Below are 21,693 nucleotides of genomic sequence, written 5' to 3'. Positions count from 1 at the left end.
CTCTGCATGCACCAACTTTAAACTCAACCTTGCAAAGAATAAACCTTAAAGCAGATCCAGAAACACTGCTACTTTCTGCACTGAACATGTCTCTTCAACTCTCCTGTTTCAATCCACACTATTGCATGTCATTTACTGTGCATCTTCTTGCTACAGTATGTTTTACTTTATCCTCTCTCACTCCCTGTATCTTTCAGCAGATACCTCTGGTTTCAGAGCCATGTGTTCCTGATACTCAGGTACCAACACAACCAAACTGCTGAGCATTTGTTGAGATGCTGCTTGCTGCCTCTCTGTGTTCTTGTTTCTCTCTTTATTTTCCCCTCCCTTCAGCCAGTCAAGACAGATAACTGCCCTACTTGAGCCTTGCCCCCCACTCCACCCCCCACTCTCACCAAGTGCTTGAGCTTAGGGAATCTTAAGGGTATATAGCACCAATTCACAATAGTTGTCTCAATACGTTACTACAATAATACAGAGAAAACCCCCAAAATCTAAACAACCCCCTATCAGCAATCACTTGGTGACAGTGGGAAGGAAAAACTCCCTGTTAACAGGAAGAAACCTCCAGCAGAACCAGGCTCAGAGAGGCTCATCTGCCACAACCAGTTGCCATAGTTTACCATACAGTGTAAAGTGCCATTGGTTTTGGCTTAAGTATAAATAAAATGAAAATAAACTGAACATAATCCACTGGGCCTGGACAGTACACTATTAAAATTTAAGCTCTTACCTTTTGTCAGCAAGACCATAGCAAACAAGTCTGGTTGCTTAACTGGCCTGCCTGCAGTCCAGACCCATCACTCATTTAACACATTTGGGGCATTATGAAATAAAAAAATAACCCAAAGGAGCCCCTTACACGCCCAGCAGCTGAAATCCTACCAAGCAAGAATGTGAGAATGTTTCACGGCTACAGCAGTTGGTCTCCTCTGTTCCTGATCCTTTGCAGGGTGCTGTTAAAGAAACCGGTGATGCAACAGCTTAACACGCCGCTGCCCCAACTTTATTTAAGTGTGTTGCTGGCATCACACCTAAAATAACATAGTTCTTTTTTTCATCAAAAATTAAATCAGTTTCAACATTTCCATCTTTATGTTTTGTTTTTTTTTTACTTTTGTTTTTGTACTCTTTCCGTAACATGAAAATGAAGGAAGCTGAGCATTTATTTAGCTCAAGGTTGAAAGCACTCAGAAAATAAAAACCAACCAAATGTTACCAATAATGACAAATGGATTTCCTGTTTAACTGGCTACTTTAATTCTTAGTTTTTTTTTTAAGCTGTTTACCAGTAGGTGAGTCAGTGTGAAACAATGTTGCCTTTTGGTTAAGAGCCCAAAGGAATTTATGAATTTGCTATGCAAGTAATTACCAGAGATGGAAGGGTTGTAGCAAAAGAATTCCAAAGAATTCCATTCACCACTATCATACATTTACATTTTTCATCTCTGCTGCTCATTTTTGTGGCTCCTGCTAAATGCTGTCCTGGGGAGATGATTATTTTATAGTCAATGCAACTCTTTTATTTATATTACCCACAGCACCGGCTGTGTCACTTTGCCTGAAGGCTTGCCAAAAGAAAGGTCATCGTATGTGCTACCGTATCATAATTGAAACATTCTTAAGACTTTTTAGGATTTTATATATCTGCTCATTATTGCCATAAGTCGCTCTCAGACTGATGCTCTTTTTGCATGGAGATCAACAGTCCATATGGAGAGGAAAAAAGTGCTGGCATTTGCTGAAATGTATCCTATGTATGTAGCAATCATAAGTTCAGCTTTTATATTTTGCATTCATAAACAACAGCGCAAATGGATATCTCCACCCAGTTAAGTGCTGGCTACACCGTTAGCGCCAAAAGCCTACGTTTCCCCCGGAGGCTTAGTCAACAGAATAGCTGAATCACTAATCACAATTCTTATAGTATCATTTTGCATCTGCATCCCTTATTCAATTTTACTTGGCAGCATCAAAATGAAATTTAATTTGAACTAAGATGTGTAGTAAAAGCCAGACGCTCTGAGATAAAACAGAGATACGTTGTTTCCTCCTGGGAATGAAAGATGGGAAAATTAAACATGTTTTCACCACCGGTAAATTCATGTTTTGATTTTTTTTTTTTAATTGAAAAAGCATCATGTTGCAGTCTAGTATAGAACATTATCTGTTGAGGTATAATATATAGTTTTCCCCCTCTGATGTTACCCCCCTGTAAATAGGGAGTCACACAATCAGAAATTGAGGACTATATCTTACTTTCTAGTTCAGAGGCAAACAAGAGTTTGTTTTTTTTTTAAGACATTCTAGGTAGGATCAGAGTCTGGAAAATGTGATGCTTTCTCCTTGCCACTCTGTGCAGTCCTGACAGGATTTGACAAAGGGAGCTGCAAGCTAACAGACTTGACAACAAGAGCCTGTGACAACCATACAAATTAAGGATGACTTATGATGAAGTATTGTGGTCTGAGAGGGAAGACAGAAAGTACCAGGACTTAATTTGTGTCAGACTAGCAATGATTGTAATGAATTCCTGCGGTTGGGTTAGACTCAGTGCCAAGGTCTTGAAAATTCATGCAGTGAAGATCCTGCATGTAGATTCAAAATATGCGGTGCAATCATTTATTGTCGAACCACATCTTAAATGTATTCCTGTTGTTCTTTTAATGTGAATCATTTCTTCGATTTTATGTCCTTGTCAATTTGGTAAATAACTTACTATTTTTGGTCATAGCTCTGACCACAATTTTCAAGTTCATTTTATGCTATAAGGTTCTTAGGCAATGCAGGCTGATCATTTTATCCATACAGTAAATGACCTTTTATTGAGGATGTCAATAGGAGGATCTGGTTACCTATGCTGAGGGAGAGGGAGGAACTTAATTGCTCCCAGTGAGTGCAGTCTGAGGACTTGATTAGACCTTGAACCCCTTCTCATGTTTTTCATTTGTGTGGTGACGACCTTCCTCCTGCCTGAAATCAGCCCGGGCTCATTGCATGTCCACCGCTCTCTGGAGATTCATGCCCCAGTGGCTCCAACTGACTGCTGACTTCATTCTAGTAACTCTGAAGAAAATCTGTTAACTCTTTAAAAAGCATAGAGCTCATTATATTAATCCTGAAAAATGTCCTTCACAATTTATCTTATGACAATAATCTAAGTGTAACTAAAAAGCCAGCTGAAAAAAAGAGTGATTCTTTGCTATTAAAGCATCAATTATATTGTATATAAAACACCAGGTATATTGTATAGCTTCCATGAAGATGAACAGTAAAGCTTGTTTTACTATTCTATGCTATAAAATAACTACTGCGACCAAATCAGATAAAGGGTGGAAAAAAAAAAACACAACAGAAATCACAATTACAGCGCTCAACTGACCCACCTGCCATTAGCAAGATGAATTAGCTGGGTCCATGCTAGTGACAACAGCTACAGAGGGAAAATGATCCTGGTGCCTCATAGACCTGGGCTCCCAGACACCACCAGGAAGCAGACAGGGGCCACTCTGCGCCCAGAGACCAGGCGAGAGAGGGGGAGAGAGAAATAAACAAGATAAACATATGCACTAGGGCTGCAATTGTGTAAAAGACTGATGGGGGTTCACATGTCCAATAAAATGCTACACAGTGGTACAACCACTGAAATTCATGCATAAAATCAGTAACTTTATTTCTATATTAAAAACTGTGGCCAGAATGTGGTGGAAAGTGGTTTTTATGAGTATGATTTGTACATCAGTGATTTTTAAGAAGCAAAAAAAAAAAACAAAATTCCAAGTCATGATCAGAAATTTGTTGTTATACGATGGACAGTGTTAACAGCTCTTCAAGACACTCTTCAGTATCTGCGTCTCTTTGGATTTGATTGCCAGGGATAATAGGATGACTGATTGCATGTTAAATATGACATCATGCCACTGGGCAACTTTTTTTGTGCTTTGCACCAGTGAGGTCACTGGTCTCCTAATGACTTCCTCAGGGTTCAGATCCAGCCTCCTCAGTGCTCGGCCACAGCCTTTCCTCTCACTCTTCTTAATCAATAGTTGAAGGTAGTTGCAAAATATAAAATATATGGCAATTTAGAGTCAAACGAACTTAAAAGTGCAAATATATTTGTGCCCTTAAAAATGGTCGCATCTATATGGATCTTACATATTTAAATTTTGCGTTTGGTGGGATCATTTTGTTTATATGAAGCAACAAGATGTGCACATTCAATGAAGTCAAATGATTGTATTTGAAGCCAATAAAATTGGATTGGATATTAATATTTTTTCATGTTGACCTGTAATGATGCACCTTGGTGACTTGTAAAGGATTTAAAAATCCCATTGAAATGTCTGTGAAAGAAAACTGTGTGATGGTGTTTGCCAGCTAAAGCTACGGTTTCTGGACAAATATGTCCTCGGTATAACCGCCTCACATCTGTATTTGTTCTGCTCTGAATCATAGGTGGCCCAAAGCTGTCTTGATAAATAGCTACTCCAGGCAAGTATGGTGTATGCTCTCTGACACTATAGGTCACATAACCTTGTTGTCGGGACTAAGACTAATGCAATGTGAAGTGTCAAGTTATTATACTTAAACTAGACTGTGGAGCAGAACCTGAGCCACTGTGGTGATAGCAAGTAGGTGAAACAAGGCAAGGTGAATGTAAAAAGGTCATAAAAGGAGAAGATACTGAGCAAATGAGAGGGGATGGAAGGGAAAATATTCGACACTGAGTGGGTCTTGTTGGAGGTGAAAAGGGGCACCGAGGTTCTTGCTAGTCAACGTACATCATAATTGGCTGCTCAGAGCTGGAGCGATGCAAAACACAATGCTGACTTGCTAGTCGCACATGATGCCAGGAAGGGAATCTGTTTGTTTATTTCAGGAGAACTAAATAATGCAGTAATAATCCTCCTCACCATGTCTCCCGAGCAAATGCCTCAGCACCTGTCAAGAATTTGCAGCATGTTGTCTATTGAGAGAGTTGCAAGAAGAAAACATGCTATTATTACAAAGCCAAGTAAACTAAAGTAATTGTCTGCAGATGGCAAAAACAAGCCACAGCTGTTAATACAGTGTGAAACATAAGATATGAAATATAAATGTAGCAGCGAGGGACTGAGAACAAACTGCATCAGACCAAAAGCTAATGACTTCCCATTACACAATGTAGCCTATAGCTACACTGCACTGCATAGTGAATGGAGGATGGAGAAGGTGCTGTAAAGACTAGCTGTTATTTCAAGTAATTACCAGAATCAAAGTAGCTAGCTGGAGGATTTCAGGTTTGAATCGACTTCAGTAAAATGAACATTTCACCAACTTGTTTTAAAATGCAGCACTCTTTATATGCTTTTTTATTGAACAGTGGTGTGTTCTCTTAATAATTATAATTAACACAAATACATCTCATTAAAGCTTTGACACGCAAAGTATCAAAAAGTAGAATAATAAGCTAGCAGGTAGCTTAGCATAAAGATTGAAAATAGGGGAAATGGCGACTCCAGCGCACAGGTCATTAATAATAGGTTCATGTTTCAGACATAGCCAGAATAGCTGTTTCTAGTCTTTATGCTAAGCTTAGCTAACTAGCAGTCAGTGGTGTAAACCATATCACCTAAAGTCTGGCAAGAAAAATGATGTTCCACAAGGCATCTATTATAAAATATGGCCTCATGATGCATCCACAACTGAGCCAGGACGTGGTGCACAAAGACAAAGAAACACAGGAAACATTCAGAAGCATCTTATGAAGCAATTATCTGAATACGTGCTGCTGAAAAGAAACACCGAAAATGATTTTGGTACCGATGATTTCAGAGTCTTGTTGCACTTAAATGACTGTCACACTCTCTTTGTAGAGAAACATTGCTGGGAAAACTCCTGCTTTGCAGGAGCAAACCGTGACAAGGGTGAACACAATAAGGTTCATCCAGGTTAGAAACCTCAAATATAACTCTGACTGCAGAGCTCCTTTGGTATCTCGACGGGACTCTGAATACTTGAAGAAGCTTTTGATAATCTTTCTCAGAATGGTGCCATCCTTCTTTTAAAGCATCTCACCTCAACCACGTTAAAAACATAGCACACGATATTTAACAGACCATTTAATGTATTAGGAAAAAAAAGAAAAAAAAAACATCAAAGGAATCTATCACAAACACGTTGTCATTTTAGGTAGGCTTGTCACTTCATACCTTTTTTAAAGCTTGCAAATGAATGTAGTCTGTTCTCTGGTATACTTATTCAGTGACCCAATTTCCTAATCTTGAATAATAAAAAAAAAAATGGTTCAGTCGCATTATCTTTTTTCCAGAAGTTGACAACAGGCTTGTTTGTTTTTGAATGTGAGGGTGTACATTGTAGTAAAGAAGGGCGACAGAGGCAAGACATGAGACAAGCTCCCTGGTCTTGAGGACCAGAGATTGTGAAGTTATTAGTTACTGTAGTTTTAATATATAACTGATGATTAAACTGTTTATTCAACATATTTTTTTTATGCTGTGTAAGATATAAAGGAAGGAAAAAATCTACAGGAACCAAAAATAATAAAATTGATTTCCACATTGCACATCATTTCTTGTGTTTCCACTTCTTATAAGTCCCAAGACCATTCTTCATGTTAAAGCCAAGATCCAAACACAGATTTAGGCTGTTTGTTTTTTTTGTTTTTCCTGATATACTTAGTTGATGTTAAGGGATGGACATGTTCAGCAACAATACTCAGGTAGACTGTGCCATTTCAGTGATGCTCATTTGGTACTATTACACCACCAGCAGCCTGAACTGTTGATATAAAGGGAGGATCCATGGATCCATGCCTTCATGTTGTTACACCAGATTCTGACCCTACCATCTGACTGTTGCAGCAGAAATTGAGACTCATCACACCAGAAAGCATTTTTTTTCCCCAATCTTCTCTTGTCCAGTTTGGGTGAGCCTGTGTGAATCGTAGCCTCAGTTTCCTGTTCTTAGCTGACAGGAGTTGCACCTGGTGTGGTCTTCTGCTGCTGTAGCCCATCTGTTTTTGATGTGTTGTGCATTCAGAGATGCTCTTCTGCATACCTTAGTTGCAGCAAGTGGTTATTTGAGTTACTGTTGCCTTCCTATCTGCTCAAAGCAGTCTGGAAATTCTCCTCTGATGTTAACATGGCAGTTTTATTTCTTAATTAGTATGAGGGAGTCCAGCCAAGGTCAGTGAATGTGAATTATTGTGCACTGTATGTCTGTATGTTTGTAAGACAGATAAATAAATATACCTCTCATCTGTTTCCTTGTTGATATGTTTGGTGCTTTCTGGATTTTGTGACTTGGTGTCAGTGTATTTGAGCAGCACAAAGGCAGCAGTTTCTTCCTGACACGTGTCTGCTAAATTGTAAGGCAAACATCTGTCTCCTGTCACGAGCCTTCACGTGCATGCTTTTGTCCAAGGAGCTTTGATAAGCCACCTGCAGTTCAGAGGAGAGACTACATGCCATCTTAAAGCAATCTTTCAGCACCAAAATGGATGAACGGGTTGAAATGAAATTGAAAATGAACTTCTAAAGATGTAAAGAGACGCCAGATCAAATGTTAATTAACTCTACTGTTTTAAGCTCAAAGGCCACTCAGGACTCATCTCTTAATAGAAGTCAGTGCGGCTGAAGAGATCAGTGCGGGCAGTCTATGGTCATTATACATCTGCTCAGTGAATCAAACTACTGCACACTACTCTCAGCCTATACTACTCTCTCTCTCTCTCTCGCTCTTTATGAGCATCTGTCCAAGGGTGGTGATTAACAAGTTAGTTCTAAATAAGAGCTACACAACCACATCTCCAGTGTTTAAATGTAAGCCTCATGTGCTGAAAAAAAAAAATAATTACATGTTTAAACATGCAATTCAAAATCCCAGTAAAAAATTAGGGCAAATTTTCAGAATAAGAGATACTTTTATTTTTTCTATAAAAACAGGTGTTTAAAGAGACAAATAACCACTCCAGCAGTTCACTTCAGTAATCTCCACTCTTCTTTCACGGGCAGATGAAGAACTGTTATGCTCCTATAGAAACGAACACTTCTCGTCTCATGCTAAACACATTAATCTATTATTTGAAGAGCTGTTGCTCTTAAATGTTGTGATAAATCTCTCACACTTGTAAGAAGCCATAAAGTAACCTCGAATGAACTGTTTATACAAAACTGCACTGTTTATGAATTATGAGAAGAAATGAGGATTTAGTAAAGCATGGCTATAATAATCAAAAGTGTCTAAGTAGAGATAATTGTTGACAAACAAAAAATGTAAATGTCCTTGTGGTCACATCACAAATATAGTGCCATACATTATTGATTAAACCTTAAAATGCTAAAAACAAAGGGATGAATGTAAGATGCTCTCGATACATTTCAATAACTGCGAGTCACGTCTTGTTGACGCAGTGAAAAAGTTCATGTAAGAACTGAACCCGATGCTTCAGAAGACTTCAACAGACTGCTTTTGGATGCTTCTGGAGCTGAACTGTTGCCTATATTTTTGGTTGGATTTGTAAATGTCCCTAAAATGCAGAAGCTGTGATTTATTAACTCAAACTAGCGTACGCAATATTTCGGGAACAGTCCTCAAATGAAACTTCCAAAGAATTCCATGCACTTTATATGTTTCCTCGGATTGCTGCAATCTTTGATCAGGGACCAAAACATAATGCATTTTGTAATTATTCTCTGAAATTATAAAGCATTGATTCCAGCATTATGTTGTTAACCTTTGATTCAGTCAATGCTGCTTGTGTTTTAAGGCATTTGTGTGTACATTTACATATAAAGCCCCATTTCAGAGTGGAAAAATACATTTGGCAGCTCATACGTCTCTGTTTGAACTTCCTACCAATTAAATTTAACAATAGTGTGATGCAATTACATTTTTTTTTTTTACATTTTAATATTAACAATCACTCTATTGAAATACAGTATAACATGGGTCTGTGAACCAAGCATTACAAGCCATAAATCACAACGTGACAAAATTACATTTTATATTTAATCTAATATGAACTCTACCTTAATAATATAAATGATATCTTTCTCTAATTTAATTGGCGGTAGCTTGGTGCATATTGCTAATATAATTCCGGATTTCCATATTTAATGATGCATGCCTTTCATGGTGAGTTTTACTTAGAAAATGTCGTCTTTAATGAACCTTAGAAAAACCTCTAATAGGAATAATCTCAGAAAATGTAACTTCTTTATTTAAAAGGTTCTGGGACCAATTTTGCTGAGTGCAGTACTTAAAATGCAATAGTTGAAGTATTGAGGAAGCAAATGCATTTGTAAAGCTAGAATAAGCAAATAGATTGCACTCCCAATGACAGAGTAACACTGCACTGACCTCTGCATGCTTTCATAGATCCTTACAGCAGATCAGAAAATAATTTTATACTGTATATATAATGTGCAATAAAGCATCTTCTTCATTGTAATTTTAATTGCACATGCTAAGAAAATATATATGCATGCACTGAGAAATCTGTGACAGGGGTGTGTAGTATCAGGATAAAGACATGATTTCCTGAGAAAGGTGTTCAGTGTTTTTGCCTGGTTGAGTGGACAAATATGTTCAGTGGGAAATTGTGTGCATTCTTTTTTTGTTACTTTTTTTTTTTTTGCTGTGTATATAGACTCCTGTTTAAAAAAAAAACAAAAACCCTGTGTATGAGCTTTGAACTTGGTGGGGATATTCTGTAGCTGCTGTAGTACTTTGCTGAAAATCTCGTGGGATCTGTGACTGAAAGGCACAAACACTGGACACAAGCTTAGTAGAAAGACAAGAATGAAGAACTCTGCTGAGAAAATGAGAATAAATGGATGTCAATTTCCATGTGGAATTGGTAACCAATGATCCATTAAGCCAGCCTTTCCACAACAGACGGACAAAATAGCCTGAATTAGAAGTGCCTGACATTTCAGTTAATTGCACTATGTCAGCTCCACAGTAGCTACAAACCAGGTTAAGTCCTCAGCTTCTACCTACAATGTGAAACGTGAGCAAATCCATACATGGTGAATAAATAACATGAAATATTAGCCTTAATTTATATTTGATGCAAAATATGTTTTATACCTAAAAACCATACACACAATTTATTAACGAGGGGGAAGAAATGGCTTTAATGACTCTGAAGTTTACATTAATGAGCAGGAGCAGTCGGCCGCCGTTAAACTGCATCCCTTGTTGGGAGTTTATGGAGATGGTGAAGAGAGCCAAGGTTCTACTTAGTAGACAAGCGTTGAGGGGAAAACAAAAATAAAAACAAACACACACCCCTTGCTGTCATGAAAGCAAAAGGTTTATTCATGTTTGAAATTACACAACTACCACAAGGAAGACTTTTCAGTCCAGGGTGTAGTCTGGTTAGAAAGTAACACTAAACATCTTTAATACATTAGAATCACTGCCACAAATCATTTGTCATGACTTTTCAGCTTCAGAATCACATACAATAGAAAAAAGAGAAAAGAAGTCTTGAACCCTGTTGAACAGAGCTGGAAATGTACAGTTCTGAATACTGAAACCTCTATGCATTACAGTTTTTATAGTGATTTTTTTGTCTTTTTTTGCATGATTTAGTAACAAGATGAGCAACATTCAAAATGTTTTTTTTTTTTCCCCTCCATTATTTACAACAGTTTTACTGTTTGGTGTTAATTTATCAACAATATTCGCCACGCTCCCCCTGTATAAGCCATAGAGCAACAACATCCTCACCCCCCCTCTCCCTGTCTATTTTCCATGGTATTAATATCGTTATTTCATTTTTTTTTTTTTATTTGTTATTTTTAAGTTGCAGAGCGGCAACATCGTTTTATTAAAAGATTAAAATATACATTAGATTACATAGAGAATGAAGAGTTTACAGTGTTACAAGATGTAATCAAAATAACTACATAAAAACATTAAATAAGGGGCCAAAGAAACGATGGTGATGATATGGTTTAGAGGTAGTAGGTGAACGCTCTAAGCTACAGAAATGTTGGAAATTATTGGTTTCTATGAATGAGGTAATAAAGCTGGGTATTGATTGGTGGGGTGTATAATTACTCTGAAGCTATATTATGTACAACTTTTCCTGTGTAATGGGGCCTGCTCCTGTGTGCCATGTCGGAATGATCTACTGTCGGGGGGTCGGGGGGTCTTCCATAAGCAGTACAAAAAAAAAAAAAATGTTTACATATGTACATACTAAACATCAAATTATAAAATATGCAATGGTGTCATGTCATAGTCAAGCAATCAATTACGCTTCTTTATGTTCCAGAGTTTGAATAGTCGTTTCCTTGTACTAATGTATACAGCTGTAAGGCAAAAAATAAATCTTGAAAGTAACTACAAAGCTGCCATTGAGCTGTCAACAACAGCATTGTTGAGTTGCTGGACAAGACTGCGAGCACATTACAGTCAAAGAAACAGCTGCTTTAATCTGTATATTGTAAGGACTCAATTATCAAAATGGAAAGCAGTAATTAAATCAAGAATCAAACAAATGGGCCTTTAAGATGTCATAAAATGTCATGGAAAATACACAAGTGTCATCCAGTGTTCTGAGCTGAGAAGAGATAATTATCCTGAAAGTTTTACTGAGGGTTATTTTTGTTTGTAAATGTCTATGTGTTTACCTCCGCAATGAACAAACAAACAAAAAAACAAACACGGTGAGTACACTTGATTGATTTATAAAGACAAAAAAGGAAGGGGGGGGAAAAACAGGTATCAGGAAACACTTGGTGTTCATAATGGAGGATGGAATTTCAATGTGTGTGACACAGTCGTGATCAATTTTAAGGTACGTGAAAACCAATCTGCTGAGAAAGTTTACTTTTTCAATATCCTCTTCAGGTGGTCAGCCAGTTAAAAAGTCCTGCTAGAGGCGAAGATGCATTAATAGCGGATCAATTCGAGGTATCAGAGTGCACACTTCCAGGTCCTTCTGTTGGAGATATTACAGAAGATGGAGTCGTCGCATCTTGCCATCCCCCATTAGCCTTGGACACAAATGGAAAATGGTTGAGATTACAATCACTCAGTGCAACATGAGCCTGGTAAATTCTAGACACGCCAAAAAAGGAAGGGGAAACAAAAAAAAAATATATATATATATATATATATATATGTGTGTGTGTGTGTGCGTGTGTCAGTTGATATTAAAATGTTGCAGACACAGTTAGTGTACTCTCTGCATTACTGTAGCATCAGCAAAGACACTCTTAAAAACAAATTTGTCCTGTGTCCTGACCAATGGGAGCAATCCCTGAAATCAGTGTCTAAGCAGATTTCAGCAGCGGCCGACAGCTTGTCGCTACATATTCTCCTGTCAGTCAAGAAGAGGGAGGGCTCGGGCTGGATGAGGTGGGGAGAGCTGAGCGAAAGTGACAGGGCAGGGCCTCTCCAAGAGAGCCAGTCTTAGCCAGCCTGACTTTGCTTTGCTCCAGGCATGACCTAGCCTTTACTGGATCCCTCTACGTCACCACCCCTACGTCACCGCCAACACAGCTAAAGGTCTATGCGAATATATCAATAGTGCATTTTCTGGGGTACTGCTAAAACGTGTGCTTTTCCACAACTTGCTCTTCGGCATATGTTATCACTGTATTACTCTTTGTGTTCTGATTCTCTCTTTTCATGTGTTAAGGTTGTTAATATTTTAGTAGGGATCTCACTGAGCTCTGCTGAGCCAGTAGGCACAGGTCTGCAGTGCACATGGAAGTGAGAAACCTTGGGAGAAAGTGAAAAACACTTGATCCTACAAGGAGTTGACATGTCTGAAGAGCTTATAGCAATAAGGCTGCAGCAAAGCCAAAATGACTCCAACAGCACGGAATGCTGGCAGCAGCCGCCACCATTTGTTTACATTAAAAAAAATGATGATTTTGTTTCACAGAAGTCATTAAAAAAAAAAAAATCAAAAAGCAAATTTAATCCCTTATTTTCATGCTTAACTCTTAAATACTATTAAGACTGTGACTGTGTGTGCATTTCACCCAACAGGCATGCTAACACAAAGAGAGCAAATACTGCAGTGTTGATACAGTGCAGAGAGAACGAGCTGTCTCCTCCTAAATCTCTCCCTTTCTCTCCCTCACTCTCCATCCTCTCTCATCAACGAAATTAATCTTTACTCTGATAGCTTCAGATTATGCGCTGCTTTACAAAAAGGCGCCATATCAAACCTCATCAGGGAAGGAGAAATTCATGTCTGGAAAAGGCTGCGGGCGATCACATGATCATATTTTATCAAGGAGATAAGTCTACGGGAAAATTCTGTGAAGCATTTCAAAGCAGCTGAAATGCAACAGATAGGGTTTTTTTTTTTCCATCTCATTCTTGGTTTGAGTCAAACAAAGTATTAAAAGGTGTTTATTAAAGTAAATCTGATTTTATTCACCTGCTGCGTAGCACGTTTTTATTAAAAGCAGCTTTTATTTACATCAGGTGACATAGTGATGTGACACATTGGCTAATATTTTATTTGTGCAGATTGTAAAGCAATATAATGTACCATAATTTCATTAGGTACAATTAAAGTCTAACCTGGCTGTATTTTTTTTGGGGGGGGGGGATAAAGTATCAATGAATTTCACACTGCCTTTGCCCCAACAAGCTCCACATGTAGCCAATAAAACCTTCACTTACATTTAGGCCATGTGGACTATACATCGTGTTTCCCCCCAGAGCATCATTGTATCCTGCCGTCTGACTGATAACATGGCGCAGGGTATCCACCTGAAGGGACAGACAAGGTGGACAAGCTGGTCAGCTGTGTGGCTTGCAGCGGTCCAACACTAACTGTAAACATGCTTAGTAAAGCAAAAGACACTAAGTGAAGTGAAATCAAAAAAAGGGACTTCTGGGACAGCAAATGTACTAACCAGAAAACACAGCAAAAAGGTTTTCAAAAAAAAAAGGACAGTGATGTTAAAAGCATGCTATTACTTTATCTATAGCAGCTATGGATTGATACCAAATAAAAGCATACGTAAAAGTAATATAACACAGACACTTAAATTAAATAAAACTTTAAATTAGCTTTTTTTTTTTTTTACCTTTATTATGAATAATTTTTGCATGTAGTGAGTGTGTGGAGTGTGTCGGCTGTGTAGCTGCGTTAAACTCACAAAATGGAAGACATCAACAACAAACGATAACAAGATGAGACAGGAAGATAGCAATATAGAGGTACAGAAAAAAGGGGATAACATAGTACCAAAAACCCAAATACCAACCCAAGAGCTCAAGTCAAAGCCAAATGCATTCAGACAATGTTTTGAATAGTAACCAGGAAACTGCTTTTGCGGCATGATTGCAGTGGGGTGGGATTATATTTTGGCGGCCAAAGCGTTCCATCCAAAGCGAAATAGTCAGTAAACACTTCAGTCAATGGGATGTTATTGGAGGCCTCACTTGGTAATTTGAACTGCCCGTGGATGGGCAGCATATTTTTCTTATTTATTTATTTTTTTGTATTTTTGGTTTATTGTGCTTTTAGACTGCACTGTGGATGGCTCAGTACACAGGCAAGACAAGGACAGCTCTCTGCGCTAGTTGGCAGGAACTGTCCCTGGTTGTTGATCCTACCTGTGACTGTACATTGGCTCCGACTTGTGCCCCTTGGTAAGAATCCCCATTCAGACTCTGCATGCTCAAGAACATGTCCCCAGAGTTTGGGAGGTTAAAAGAACCTGAAGAACCTGGAAAGGGAAGATGTAAGTAGCTGAATACATGAGAGGGCTATAAAGGGAAAGCACAGGCACACACGCACACACGCACAGACGCACACACACACACACACACACACATCACGCATTTATCTGTATAAACACACCCAGCTCAAGCAGACAAACACACAGAAGAAAGACTCCCATAAAGCAAGCAACTACAAGGGAGACGGAAGAAAAGCGAGGAACCAAACAGAGGGGGATGATATGCAGAAGAACTGAAGATCTTTTAACGAATGCAGTGAGCACAAATTAAATGAAAATCACATGACACAAGGGGACCGGTTCTATATGTGGTTGGTCGCTTAAGCTCCCAATTGTTCCACATCACCTACTTTCAGTCTAAAGTTAGCAGGGAGGTATCACATGGTAAATGACAAGGACAATAAGAAGCTTATGAAAAGACCAGTACCAGTAAACATGTTGCTTAAAAGAGTGTTTTTGCTCTCTGCAGAATCCAGCTGAAACTCTTCATCTTTCATCTGGAATCCTGGGTGCAAGAAAAAGGGACCACTTCATAAGCTTACCACATCCCGACGAAGGTCAACCTAGTCCAAACTCAGCATTACATTACTCATGAAACTCGACTAAATACGCCCTTTTAGGCTCTATTTTTATTCAATATCAACTACATATAATGCCATTTTGATGCTATTACTGCAGGTAAAATGCTCCCAGCAATTATGTTTCACTATTTTGCAAATACCTTTACCATTCAGTGGGAATACATACCATTACATTAGAAATGACAAGAAGTTGACAGAAAGTCAAGGGAAAACAAATCCCAAGGCATTATTCTGAGGTTTTTTTTTTTCTTATTTTGCCAAAAATACATGTGTTCTCGGTTCACAAGTCAGGAACGCTCTCTTTATGCATGAGTTTGCTTGGCATCAACTGTCTTATAGACAGGAGACACTGTGATCCCCAAGCTGGGAGCAGAGCCTGTCACTCTAGCCTGTGTGAATGGTGTATGAGAGAGTGAGGCAGGCAGGCAGCAGGTTAAGGACTGAGGTAGAGGGTAGATCTTGTTTTTTTTTATCTATATGCAGGAATGCCTACCAGAGTTAGGTGTGGTAGGGGAGTTGGCCTGGCTGTTCTGCACTGCAGCGGCTGCAGCATGTGCTGCATTTACAGCAGTCTTGGCGGCATACAGGTTGGCTTCTTCCTGAAACTTGCCGATATTTTTCTTGTACCGGATCCTTTTGTTGCCAAACCAGTTGGATACCTGCGTGGGAGAGCAGAAGGAGGAGGAGCAGAGGAGTCAGATGTCAAGCAGGCACAGCACCATGCACTGAGCAGTGCGATTGTTTCAAGATGTCATGTTTGGGTCCATCAAGTACCCAATTCCCAGCCCTTGCACTAATGTCCGCCGGGTACACAAGCTAATTAAGCCATAATCAGGAGCCACTTGTGTCTTCTCATGGATGGGAGCATGACATGCTCTCAGATCTGTCTCCTGACAAAACTAAAACACAAGGGGCTCCTACTGCACAGACACTGAAGTCAGTATATATTTCTCATATGAGGACTGGTTGTTAAGGATACAAATTCTGACATTTCCCTCAGTGAAACATATGAATGTTCATATTTTATCCTCTACAGATTTCTCACTCACTCCAGATGAGTGAGTCATGGTGATTGACACTTTATATAAATACAACTTCTTAAAATATTGCAATTATTCATCATATGTAAAGCATGTCTAACTTAGCATAACCACTGGAAAACACGACATTGCTCTTTCTAGTTTTGTCCAAACTGGGCTAAACTTAGTTATTTTACTGTTAAAAATAATAAAACACTAAGGCAATGAAACATTTGTGTGTGTATGTGTGAGTTTATGCAAACTCAGCAATTTAGAGAGCAAATTTTGTTCTTTCAAAAACAACAACTGTAGACATGGGAAGCTGTAAATAGATTATTGGGGCAGCTCTAGAGCTCTAAAGGCACGAGAAAGACTTGGGATCAAACAAGCATTAGAAATTGGGTCCGTTCAGATTTTAGAGCGATTGGAAATGTTAATTTCGCTGGATTGAAATGATGACATTCAATATCAGACGCTGGAAAGTTGTATGGTGTGAACCTTATGTGTGAATGCTGGCTCTGCAATAACAGTGGAATAATAATGAGATGATGCTTGTTTTTAATGGTCCTATAAATTAGAGTGTCTTGTCGCTGTGCTGCAGCCCCCCTCTCAGGCCCTGCAGCCCACGGCTGGACCAGCCAAAGAGCAGCTGCCCCTAATGACGCTTTATTTAATTTCCACCCATGTGCTTAAATTTTAATATCCCCAGCAGCCCGCCAATGCTGTGGCGTAAAAACTGACTGGATTTGCAGGACATCAGATCATTTCTATCCTCCACGTCTCTGTGCTCTAAATCTTTAATATCTAGGCAATTAAAATTAATGACCATTCAGGCGAGGCCCACTGTTGGCAGGGTTTCCTTGACATCAATTGTTTGATGGGTTTACCTAGAGGTTAAACTAACAAGCAAGGCTTAATTGGAAGCAATGAAAGCCCTGGCCATCATCCTTTTTACTTAACCTGCTTAGAGTGGATTGTAGAGCCTAAGACGATGCAATATTCTTGCTGTTTTGGACAGCTCACAATGTGCCCACAAACTGCTGAAAAATCATATAAAATGTTTTGTAAAGCTCATCAGTCTGTTTAATTTAACAAAATGTTCATAAAAACAGTGCATTAAACAGATCTGCATTTATTAAAATGTCAGTTGTGGCCAGTCGTGGTGTTTGCACATTAAGACCTACTTTTATCATTAAATTTGACTTAATAGATACAGACTATACACTAGTTTACTTTCATCACATATTACTTTAATCAGAATGGCAATGATGCAAGCAAATTCTGCAATAAAATATGACTGATTATTTCATAAAATTAATTGATTTTTTTTTGGCTTCCATTCTTCTCCGTCACGAGTGTGTTATGTCCGTACTGCACAAATTTATTGTGTTACAAGCCTCAGCAGTCTGGACAGGATCAGCAGTGTTGGCGTCAGATCTTCTGGATGTTATACCACCCTTCTTTATCCTGCACATCTCCTGCCCAATGAACTCTGGCTTTAGTGATTCTCAAGTTCAGCTAAATATTGAATAGATGCACAGCACCGCAAGGTGTGGAGCACAACCCAATCTACAGAACTAATTTCGTTTTATCTCGCAGCAGACCATGCATTCAATTGACTCCTATGTTTGGTAAGAACCAGGTTGCGTGGCTGAATTACCTGACATCACCTGCCTCAAAGGCAGCGATTGTGTCATGACAATGCAGACTTCCTTTGCAAAGGTATGATACCGCTCCGCTGGCTTCATTGTTGCACACTAGAGAGCCTTGCTTTACAGTTTGAACTATCTCACTCTAATTCAGGTCGATATGTGACCAATGCATGATCCCCCTATGTTCATATGTGAGCTTGTAATGCCCTACTATAAGATCAAACACAAACATAAAGCTTTCACTAATTTTAAATTAAATTAAAAAAACTTGTTGAAATATTGGAAAGAGTCACAGAATCAAATCCTTATACATTATGCATTATGACAAAGTACATCAACTCTGCACTGGAATCAGGTTTAGCAATTAAACAGTGTTATATTTGCACAGATTTCATCAAAGGTGGCCTCTGAAGCACCCAAATACAAGCTATAACCATCAGATCCCATGCCCTAAGCCTTTACTGCAATGCACATGCAAATTAAAGAATAATAATCATAAATGAATTTAAAAAACAAAAACAAACAAACAAACAAACAAACAGGAAATAAGACCAAGTCTTGCACTGGGTAACATTGCCAGCTTAAATATGTCATTGCACTTCAGCTGTGTGCTGAAGCAGTCATGAACTCAGAAGTGAAACAGACATCTGCAATTTTGTTAATTCAAGGTTACTTTAAGGGCATTTCAAATAATAACAAAATGGAAATGCAGCATTTGAGCCACAGGAATCTGAGTTTGCACTTGACTTGAAGATGACTTCATTTTAAATGATCCCTGCTAAAATGATGCAGGGTGTTTCATCAGCGAAGATGTATTGAGCAAAGCTGCAGAGCGATATTGGCATACCAGTCACAACTGATGGTGTTTAGTTAATTAACTACTTGTGCAATCAACAAAGCAAAAAGCAAAAAAAAAAAAAAAAAGTGTTTGGGGGTGTTTGAAACATTACTTAGCCCAGCCTGCCACAGTGACCACAGTAAGCCATATCTGAGAGGCTGGGCCACAGTGAGGGATAACACACTTATAGTGCACCCAGTATTATGTCAAGCCTCTCACTCTGTTACCCTCCTAAAATGAGCCAAAGCACTAAGAATAAGTCAATAACGATGTCTGCCGTGGCCTCCGCTTATCGAGGAGCACGCCACTAATGGGGCCCGAGATGAGTTCAGGTGAATTTTTAAAAGCCCTCTAATTTCTACAAAGACTTATTTGTTCTCATGGGAACTGGTGCAGCGGACTGCTTTCGGAGACACTCAGACAATGATGCCCATTTCTTTAACTGCTGTGCATCGCACAGTGATCGTGAGGTGGGAGGGATAAAAATAAACTCTCAGTGCACTTTTTTTTTTTTGTTGTTTTTTTTTTTCAAGATTTAGAAATACCACACAATTATTCAGTGCTCTACAACAAAAAATAAATAAATAAATACATACATAATGTCATAAACAATAGCCAAAAAAGTAAAGAAAATTACATGTGACACATTTGTACACACATAATATGGTGATAATGTGGGTGTAGTGTAAAAATGTCAAACAATCAAAAATTAGGCTGCAGTCTCTTGTTTAAAGTGGGATGTAAATGCTGATATAGCTTAGCCACTCTTTTTTTTATTAAATGTAAATTCAAACTTATCAATATTATATTATAGCATTAGCATGGATCCAATAGTGTAAGGGAGGGAGGGTCTGTGCAGTGGACAACTGTGAGGCCATTACATACATGAACAAAGGAGGTACAAAAAAGAAAATGAAAACAGTGGATCAGGAGAAGTTATGACATACCTGTGATACTGTGATGGTGCTTCCCACCCCCTGAAGGCAAAAAAGAATGGGCTTTTACAGTATCTGACTCTTCATGACTACACTCAATATACCCCTCATCACCCCCTCCCCACACAGACAAAACACTGCAGATTATTGTATAGATTCATGTTTCTCTGATATTGTGTCTCAAGAGGACAACCATAGAACAATGGAGAATAAAAAAATCTAGATAGTAGTCACAATCATAGCAGGGAAAAAAAGAAAGGACAGGATAATAATACTTTGGATGTGGGGGTTAGGTGTGAGAGATATTGCCTTCAGGTTTACCCAGTGAGGAGGCTATGACAGATATCAAATTGGAAAGTTGACTTTTTAAGCGTAAAATATAACAGAATTAGCAGACTCCTGCAAGGTCACTTGAAGAGCAAACCTAGAAGTAAATACCCGGGATCATCCAGTGTTTTCAAGCACCAGAGTGACTGCTTTTCTTAAAGTAATGGATGAAGCCATTTTTTTTCTTCCCATATGACCTGAGTGACTGACCGGGCAAGAGAGAGCGCACACATGGTGGATGGGAATGAGGGGGAAAAATGGCAGGGGACCCAGCACTGGGGCAGCTAAGGAAGGACAGCATAGTGCTTTGATTGAGGCTAAGATGATACAGGCCTCCCTTCCCTGTGGCCCTGCTCTGACTGACTGGGAGCAGCCTTGACTGAAGGATCATTAGGAAGTCACAATGTCAAGGTTAGCAGAGGACATTGTGCCTTGGTGGTGCGACCTACGGTAACTTTCCCTCGAGGCTTTAGCCTTTCCCACCTTGATTACCCACCAGCTACTATTAGATGAGCACTACCCACCTGGGAAACTGTGATGCTGCACTTCTTGGCCAGCTCCTCTTTTGCTTCCTCGCTCGGATAAGGGTTGCTGAGGTGCGAGTAGAAATATTCGTTCAAAATTTCTGTTGCCTGCTTGCTGAAGTTTCTCCTTTTCCGCCTGAGTGGGGAGCAAAACGAGAGAAAGACCGAGCAAGCCTATTAGTGAGACCAGCATTAACTCATCCATTTGGATTGCACAAATTGCACAATCAATCTCACACATAAATGGTGAAAATAATGAGGAATGGGCTCTAAGGGCCCTCAGGAGCAGGATATCGTGTCCTGCTCCAAGAGCCTCATCAACACACAAAAGAAAAGACTACAACCAACAAACTGACAAGCACACAGACACACAAACAAACACACACACACACACACACACACACACCGTTGCAAAATACATACAATGTTTAATTTGGTGTGTTGGTCTCCAATCTCTAGTCCAAGCGTGTAATGTGTAGAGTTTAGTGCAGCGGATGGGTGGGCTTCATGATGGAGCGCAAAGCCCAGTCGGAGTGCATCTCGGTACATTATAGAAATCATGGCATGCACAGTTGAGCATTGTTCCTGAAGTGCCACAGCCCCAGGGATCTCCAGTAGAAACAAGCAAACTCTAACTAGATCTGGGTCCCCTTCCCTCCCAAGGGCACTACTTATCATGTTGTTGAGCATTTGCTTATTTTGCCTTGTTTACTGCGCTTCACACAGGCAGTGGGCAGCAAATGTGCTTCCACTTGGCTTGTTTGGCCCAAACTTGTGCAGCTCTCTGCAGAGCTCTACAATGCACCATACTGTTAGTGATTAGAGTAATCCACAACACCTGCTGATGACCTCCCCTCCATCCATTACACATGACTCGGTCCCCATTTCATTTGGGTCTTAACTGCTCTCAGGTGTGAGGGCATGATTGTCTTGGAAATGGATAATGCACGGAACATGAACATAATTAAAATCATGCATCTCCGCAGTGCTCATACTGTGTGCTGTGCCAGAAAACTGGAAGAAACTTTAGACCTGCACACTGTCTAAAAATGACCTCGCCCACTGGATTCTCTTATATGGGTCACGCA

General features: G+C 39.3%; 1 protein-coding gene across 9 annotated transcripts in view; it reads right to left on the bottom strand.

Moving 5' to 3' along the window:
- Nucleotides 1-10,299: 10,299 nt before the first annotated feature.
- pbx3b (pre-B-cell leukemia homeobox 3b) overlaps nt 10,300-21,693 on the bottom strand; it is a 56,905-nt gene continuing 45,511 nt past the window's right edge. For 2 of the 9 annotated variants that reach the window (XM_030737947.1, XM_030737948.1), the window contains exons 5-11: nt 20,606-20,741; nt 19,767-19,796; nt 15,804-15,969; nt 15,157-15,234; nt 14,605-14,717; nt 13,663-13,752; nt 10,300-12,014 (exon numbers count right to left, since the gene is read on the bottom strand). In XM_030737947.1, the coding sequence (XP_030593807.1) occupies nt 11,922-12,014; nt 13,663-13,752; nt 14,605-14,717; nt 15,157-15,234; nt 15,804-15,969; nt 19,767-19,796; nt 20,606-20,741 (706 nt within the window). In that variant the 3' untranslated portion in view covers nt 10,300-11,921. The remainder of the gene's footprint in view (nt 12,015-13,662; nt 13,753-14,604; nt 14,718-15,156; nt 15,235-15,803; nt 15,970-19,766; nt 19,797-20,605; nt 20,742-21,693) is intronic. The other 7 variants (XM_030737951.1, XM_030737952.1, XM_030737949.1 and 4 more) reach the window with 5 other exon arrangements.

The sequence above is a fragment of the Archocentrus centrarchus genome, chromosome 9 (genome assembly GCF_007364275.1).
Source record: "Archocentrus centrarchus isolate MPI-CPG fArcCen1 chromosome 9, fArcCen1, whole genome shotgun sequence".
NCBI lineage: Eukaryota > Metazoa > Chordata > Actinopteri > Cichliformes > Cichlidae > Archocentrus > Archocentrus centrarchus.
The sequence above is the reverse complement of the archived record's forward strand: the minus strand, read 5'-3'. Positions and strand labels throughout refer to the sequence as shown.